The following is a 7,194-nucleotide window of genomic DNA, read 5'->3' as shown; positions in this document are numbered from 1 at the left end:
GCACTGACTGCCAACCCGAGGGGGTTTGTGAAACAAAGCCTCTCCTCCATCCTTTCCCGTCTCAGCCCAGAAAGCTGTCACGGGGTCCCTGGCTCTGTTTTCTTGCTAACGCTGTAGTTATTGTTGTTTATTTGCCTGGTTATAAATATTAGTAAAGAACTGTTATTCCTATCCCCAGATCTCTGCCTGAGAGCCCCTTGATTTCAAGATTATCATAATTCGGAGGGAGGGGGTCTACGTTTTTCATTCCAAGGGAGGCTCCTGCCCTCCCTAGCAGACACATGTCTCCAAAAACCGAGACATTTGCATGAGAAAATTTTACAAAGTTTTCAATAAAATTCTTATTGATAAATTTGCCTCCATTTCATTTCTAACAAGCTGTTCCTAAAGATCCCGTCAGGCTGTCTTAGACACTTTGGGCAAGGGATTCCTTCCAAGCTGGGCCACTTGGGGGGGGGATGGGGGCGGCCCCAGGGCGGAGGGCAGGGTGTGCAAGGGCCCTTTGTGACACGCTGCAGCACAGTCACCATGGGATGGTGGCAACGGGAGCAGATGTCAAAGGGCCCTTTGTGACACGTGCTGCCATAGGAGCTGGCGGTGACAGGGCCACGCCACAGTGCTCGGTGCACGCGACGGGTCAGGACGCGCCAGAGCGGTGCTGTGAGGAGCCCCCGCACAGCGCACTCCTTTGTGTCGGACCTGGAGCTTTTCTGAAGCACTGTTCCTACAGGTGACCTCGAGGCCAGACCACAGGTCTTGCTGACCTGTGGCCTTGCCAAGGCTTCCTTCTTAAGGTTCTCTTGAGGGCAGACCGTGGGACTTGGTGACCCGGAGCTTTTCCGACGTGTCGCCCATCCCTGCAGTCTCTGCCCTTGAGACCAGACCACAATCCCTGTCGAGGAGCCTCCTGTCCTTCTGGCACGAGCCCTCAAGACCCAAGTGCAGGACTCACTGTCTTGCAATCTTGCCAGGACTTGAGTCTTGCAGGTGCCTTCCAGGCACGACTGCAGGACTTGCTGACTCTGAGCTTTTCTGAGCCATCTCTCCTGCAAGCAGCCATAAATCCAGTCACTGCCATGGAGCAGCGACCCCCAAGAGTGCCCAAGTTGGCCTGGCTTGAGGAGGTGGAAGAAGAAGGCTCTGGAGCTGTCCTGGCACAGGAGACTGAAGAGGTGCAGGAGTTCCAGGCACCACAGGAGGGTGAGTTGCAGAGCTCGGCCTTAGGGCTAGTGCCTGTTGCCAGCTTGGCCCCATCCCATTACATGCCATGCCATCCCCTGGTGCTGTTCCTATGGAAAGGATTGGAGAGTCTGGAGGAAGATATGGAGCAGCGACCCCCAAGAGTGCCCAAACTGGCCTGGGTGGAGGAGGAGGAAGAGGAGGTCGAGGAAGAAGGTCCTGGAGCTGCCCCAGCACCAGAGACCGAAGAGGTGCAGCAGTTGCAGCCACTGGAGGAGGGTGAGTGGCAGAGCTGGGCCACAGGGCTGGTGCCTGCGGCCATCTTGGCCCCATCCCATCCCATTGCATCCCATCTCATCCCATCCCACACTGTCCTGTGGAGACACACCCATGGACAGCACAAAAAAGGGGCTGGGGCTGCCCCCGCAGCAGTGGCCGTGCTGCATCCCCTGGGGCATCCCAGGACTGTCCCTGCCTGGGGAACGCAGGGCTGGGCTGTGCTCTCCGGCCTCTCCCGCAGACCCTCAGCTCTGGCTGCTCTTTGCCAGATGCAGCCATGGACGGCACACAAGAGCAGGACACCGCCCGTGGCCGCTTCCGCAGAGCAGCGCAGGTACCTGCAGCCATCCCCACCAGCGCTGGGCCTGCTGGCACTGCTCAGCCCAGCACCGCACTTGGAGCACTCCATGCAACTTCCCTGCCTTCCTGCCCTTCTCCTACAGTTTCTTTACCAATTCATCACGAGAATTGGCAAGGAAGACACCAGACCTATGGACACTGAGGTCAAAGCATCCTCAGAGGTCTTGGTAGAACAGAGCAGCGCTGCCCAGCTGGATCTGCTTGTAGAGACGGCTCTTTTCAATCCAGAGCAAGTAAGCAGCCTGTGGCCAGCCTTTGATCCTCCAGCAATTGCTTGGCTTTCCCAAGCCACGCCTGCTGCTCACTTGGAGCTTTTGAGCCCATGGCAGCGGGCTGGAAGAGAAGCACTTGTCTGAGGAAGAAGCTGGGGCACATTGCTGACTCCCTCTGCTAGCATTCCAAGTCTCCCTGTGCCTTCTCCAGGTGCCCGGCGTGGTGAGGTACATCCACCAGTGGCTCATGGCCAATGAGGCTGCTGAGCACAGGATGGACTGGGCCCTGATGCAAGTGGCCGAGGCAGAGCCCGATGATGTGGCCATCACTCTCCTGCGGGTGGCCCCAACGTGTGACAGGTATGGGGCCCAGCTGCCCCGAGGCCTCAGGGCTCCCCAGCCCATCACCCTGTACAGCCCGGCCCAGGGCTGTGAGCAACACAGACTTGAAGGGCCCTCTGGCTGCTCCCTTTGCCAGCCCTGCTACAAAGTCGGCCCCCGAGCCCGCTGCCGTGCTGCCATCCTGCCCCTCAGGGGCCTGTCCCCACAGGGCTGGGCTGCCTGGCTGCTGCTGCCGCTCAGGGGCAGTGGGCACAGGCAGAGCTGGCGGCCAGCTCAGCTCCCCGCTGCTGCCCAGCCCACGGTGCTGTGTCTGACCCCGCAGAGCTGCTATGGCCATGTGGACGACCATCTTGCTCTCGCCCTGGATTTCAGAGGAAGTGACACCGCTCCTCATCAATGTGGTGGGGAGCTGGCCGCAGAAAAACCTGGGCACCTCTGATGGGGACAAGACGGCTGTCTTTTCCCTGACTGTGAGTTTCGGGAGCTGGCCTTTGCTCACCGCAAGGCCGGCCGCCTCTCCAGCAGCTCTGTTGCCTCCTTCCCCCACTGCATCTCCCTGCTTCAGGCACTGGCCACAAACCTGGCCTAGGGGCAGCTTCAGGGCCACCAGGCCCGCTGCTCCCCCTGTGTCTGCCCCGGCCTCTCCCTGCCACGCTCAGGCCCTGCCACACGGACGCCCCGGCACTGAGCGCTGTCTCGGGCTGCTTTGTCCTCTGCAGGCAACTCTGGTGATGTGGAAGATCCTCCAGGGGCCCTGTTGCCCACAGATCCTCACAGTCTATTTCCCCCGCCTCTTTGTGCATCTCCTCTTCCAAACGTACTTCAGTACTTTGTATATGACAGAGGACGTCCATACCTTCTGGAAGGAATGCCAGGAGCAACACGGCCTCTCCACCAGCCCCAACAGGTGCTCCATGCCAGTCCTCCTGTACCTGCCACTTCCCCAGCCTCAGAGCCAGTGCTCCCAGCATCACCTGGGCTTTGCTGTGCACACAGGTTTGCAGTGCAGACCCTGAAGGCCCTGCTCTGCAGTCTCCACTTGGAGCATGTGGTGGTGGCAATGGAACGCAAGCGTGGCTGGGACACGCTGCTCTGTGCTGACACCCACCACTATGCCATGGGTCTGCTGGCCAGGTGAGCCCCCCTTCTCCCCACTGCCTCTGACGTTTGTGCCCCCTGCCCGGGATGCCCCCCACAGTCCCCGTGGCCATGGGCCTGAGGACCTCGTCACCGAGGGATGGCCAAGGAGACTGCAAAAGGCTGTGAGAGGAGGGTGCCCAGGAGCAGCCACATCTCACGGGCCCAAATACCCTCACAGAGTGCTGGGGCAATAGGACAACTGTGTCCATCAGTCCTGGGAGAGGTTTTTCGCACCCTTGCTGAGACTCTTTCTGCCATTTTCTGCCTTCCAGGGTAATGCGCCGTGCATCCGCCCACTTGTGCAAAAGCATCTTAAGCTACCTGCTTGAGGTGCTCAGCAAACCGTTGCCACACTGGGATGTCTCTGCCATGGCATTCCTTGTGGAGGTGAGCCTGATGGCCAGCACTACCTCGCTCAGCTCACTGCCAGCCCTGTCCCCTGGCATAGCCACAGCTGCCTGGGACGGCACCCGCGCCCTGTGCTGCTGCCTGGGCCCAGCCCTGCGCACTTCCAGGCTCCTGCCGGCCGGCTCCCCTCTCACTGCCCTGTGCCTTTCAGCTCCTAGATTGCCTGGACTTGAGTGACTGTGGTGACAGCCTAATGGAGATCTTGTATAAGTACCTGTGGTACAACTCCACAGAGATGCATCACCAGGTTCTCAGGGCTCTCCTCCTGCTAAAGGACCGTCCCTCCATGGTGAGAAGGGGGCAGCAGCTGAAGCCGTGTGGGCAGCATGAGGCTGGGCAATGCTGTCACTTGGCCTTGGCTGGCCTTTGCCTTGGGCACTGAGGCAGCTCCTCGCAGCTCTCCTGCCTCCTGCTTCAGCTGCCCGAGTGCTTTGGGACAGCCCTTTGGCCTCTGGGCCCTGCGGCAGCTGCCCGGGCTTTCACACCCTTGTGTTCTGCACAGGCCGAAAGAATTCAGAGCCTGACAGGAAGACTAGTGCACCTCCTGTGGGACTTGGACAGTGACGTGGCCAGGATGAGCATTGCTCTCCTGAGCCATATTTTCCTGGATGAAGACACCCCAATATCCTGGCGCAGGGCCCTGCAGCTGGCTGAGCCGCTCCTGAAACTCCTGGACAATGTAAGGCTCTGTGCCCCAGCCACGGCCACTGCCTGCTGCCCGGACACTTTGTGCCCTGTGCATTTGCAGGCCTGCGCCAATGTGGGCCACAAGAAGCCAATGATGAGGTCATTTTTCCTTCCTTCCTTTCATACAGCCCCATAGCCAGGTGCAGCTGCTCTCCATGTTTCTCCTTCGAAGAGTGATGTCTTCAGCAGAAGAAGAAGGAAGAAAGCCCCTGAAGGAACGAGTGTACCAGAGCCTGCTCCCACTCTTTTTCCACTGCCAAGATGAGAATCGGCATGTGGCAGAGGTGAGGACTCCTGGGCTGCTGCTGCGCCTTGCCAGGGGGCTCAGCTGCCTCCTGCCCTGACGCAGGCTTGCAGGCTGCAGCCTCCTCCAGCCCTTGGCACTGGGACACTCCTGTGCCCTGCCTTGTGGGGCCATTTGCGGCTCTCTGCTGCTCCCCAGGCCTCTCGGACAACGCTCCTTCGCGCGGCTGGCTTTCTGAAGAGGCCAGACCTGGAAAAAGCTGTGAGGAAGGAGAAGCTGTGGAAGTTTGCCAAGCTCGTGGTAAGGGCAGCCTGCAAGTGCCAGCCTCAGACTAGAGAAGCCCCCTGGCCCCGGTGCTTAGTGTGTGGGGCTGGCAGCTGTGCCCCTGCCCACTGCTGCAGCCGGGGGCCGCACGGCTTCTCAGGGCTGGCCGGGCACGGGAGGCCGGGGCTGGCCGCAGGCAGCAGCGCCCGGCCGAGGGACAGAGCCCACGCCAACCCTTCCCTCCTGCCGCTCTCTCCAGCTGGCCGACCCCAGGATCCCCTTGGCCGAGCACCTGCGCCGGGCCCTGCAGTACCTGCAGGACCCACAGGAGACCCTGCGAGCGGCGGCCATCAGGGTCATCGGTGAGTCCCGAGCCCGGGCTCCCTCCCCGCCCCGCCGCAGCTCGGCCCCAGCCCCGGCTGCTGCCCCGGCAGCGGCACCCGGGCCCGGCGCCCTGGAGCCCCGGCTGTCCTCGGGGCTGCTGCTGCCGGCCTCTGGCAGCCGTGCCCTTGGGCTGGGTTAGGATGCGGTAAGGGCCCGGGCTGAGCCCTGCCGGGGCAGGAGGCCGTGTGGCCGCAGGGCTGGCAGCGCCGCTGGCAGGGAGCTGTGCTGCTGGGACCCTGACAGGCTCTGTGTTCTCAGGGATGGCCGGGGAGCAGCTAAGGGGGCAGCACGCAGAGCTCCAGGTGTTGTGCAGAGGTGAGCCAGGGCAGCGGGCTGACAACAGTGGCTGTCGGGGGCAGCTGCAAGCCCTGGCCAGGCTGTGGAGGGCTCTGCTCCCTGTGCCGATGAGGGGCGGCGTGGGCAGAGCACAGCGAGATTTCAGGGCCACGTGGGGCATTTGTGGCCAGCAGCTTCGGGCTGACCCCCTTGGTCCCTGCTCCCTCCTGGCCAAGGCAAGAGCCGGCTGGCATGGCCCTGGCAGGGGGCTCTCGCTGGGCCCCCACAGCTCTGGGATCTGACCGTGGCTCTGTTCGTCTCTCTTGCAGCCCTCGAACGCCTGATGGAGGACAGAAGCGGTGCCGTGTCAGACCTGGCACTTGAAACGCTGTATGTCCTCCGGGCCATCCAGAGTGCCCGTTACTCCATTCTCCAGAGGATGCAAGACCAAATCCTCAGGGCATGGAGGACACGGCCTCGTCTGTCGGGCCTGGGCTGGCTGCACTGCTGGAGGTGTACTCAGAGCTGACCTGAGAGGCTCTGTCTTCTGGGGCCACATGGGCCAGCCAGGATTTTTTATTTCATAAGGGTTGTTCTTTTCCTTTTTTCTCTTCTTTTTACTATGTAAATAATGTAGGATATGTTAGGGCTGAGAGGCTCTGTCTTCTGGGGCCACATGGGCCATCTGTTAGTTTTTGTTTCATAGAGATTGTTCTTTGTTTCGTTTCCATCTAGTATGTAAATAATATAGGATATGTTATAAACCACAAGAGTCCCAAGACCTTTCTTTTGCTGCCCAGGGTGTGTGGGGCATAGGGGAAGAGAGGGAAAAGGGTTCTTGTGTTCAGCAACCTGCCGGGGCATGCAGTGGTGCAGGGAAAATGGCCAGAAGCCCCTTGGCCTTTGGTGGTTGTGCTGAAGCCACAAGCCCTGTGGCAGGCAGGAAGCGCCATCTGTGTCCTGCTGCCCGTGTGTTGGTGCCGTGATGGCTGAGGAGCTGCTGGAGCTCCTGTGGGGCTGCGGCGCTGCTGCCGGGCCAGGCTGGGGGAGCCCCTGAGGGCACGGGGTGCTGGGAGGCCGTGAAGGGATGAGGGGCTGCGGAGGCCCAGATGGGACAAGGCAGTGGGAAGGCACGAGGGGCATGTGTGAGGGAGTGGGTGGCAGGAGGTTCCAAGGGGACAGAAGGCCCTGCAGGAGCCGGGGTGGTGGGAAGCCTTGAGGAATTGGGTGTCAGAGGGCCATAAGCAGCCCCCAGACAGCTGCCTGATCCCTTACAGACGGCTGCTCCGGTGTGTCCCCAAAATGTCTCCCAGGCCTGCAGCAGAAGGCCTGGATGCTGGGACACCACCCCAGCAGGAGGGTGGGGACAGCCCGAGGTGCCCAGGCTGGGCTGGCTGGGGACATGGAGGGCAGGGTGTG

The 7,194-nt window shown here is 61.2% G+C and overlaps 1 protein-coding gene across 1 annotated transcript; it reads left to right on the top strand.

Annotated features, from left to right (window-relative positions):
• The first annotated feature begins 613 nt into the window (after positions 1–613).
• On the top strand, positions 614–6,542 carry LOC147645593 (maestro heat-like repeat-containing protein family member 7). The gene is made up of 16 exons (XM_086874443.1): positions 614–1,200; positions 1,300–1,458; positions 1,728–1,792; positions 1,902–2,051; positions 2,242–2,390; positions 2,695–2,842; positions 3,092–3,279; positions 3,369–3,506; positions 3,785–3,899; positions 4,072–4,209; positions 4,423–4,599; positions 4,736–4,891; positions 5,050–5,151; positions 5,375–5,477; positions 5,758–5,814; positions 6,105–6,542. Exons 1-16 carry the CDS (start codon positions 1,077–1,079, stop codon positions 6,302–6,304), a joined length of 2,169 nt encoding a protein of 722 aa, XP_086730569.1. The 5' UTR covers positions 614–1,076; the 3' UTR covers positions 6,305–6,542.
• Positions 6,543–7,194: the final 652 nt, after the last annotated feature.

This window comes from Cyanistes caeruleus, unplaced genomic scaffold (assembly GCF_971803275.1).
Source record: "Cyanistes caeruleus unplaced genomic scaffold, bCyaCae1.hap1.1 HAP1_SCAFFOLD_222, whole genome shotgun sequence".
NCBI classification, from domain to species: Eukaryota; Metazoa; Chordata; class Aves; order Passeriformes; family Paridae; genus Cyanistes; species Cyanistes caeruleus.
Note: the sequence above shows the minus strand (reverse complement) of the source record. Positions and strands in the feature narration are given on the sequence as shown.

Bases quoted from the DNA above. Each gene is read 5' to 3' on its own strand.
- LOC147645593 (XM_086874443.1), top strand. From the start codon at position 1,077: ATGGAGCAGCGACCCCCAAGAGTGCCCAAGTTGGCCTGGCTTGAGGAG. The intron at 1,793-1,901 runs GTACCTGCAGCC...CTTCTCCTACAG, and splicing joins GCTTCCGCAGAGCAGCGCAG to TTTCTTTACCAATTCATCAC. The intron at 5,152-5,374 runs GTAAGGGCAGCC...CGCTCTCTCCAG, and splicing joins GGAAGTTTGCCAAGCTCGTG to CTGGCCGACCCCAGGATCCC.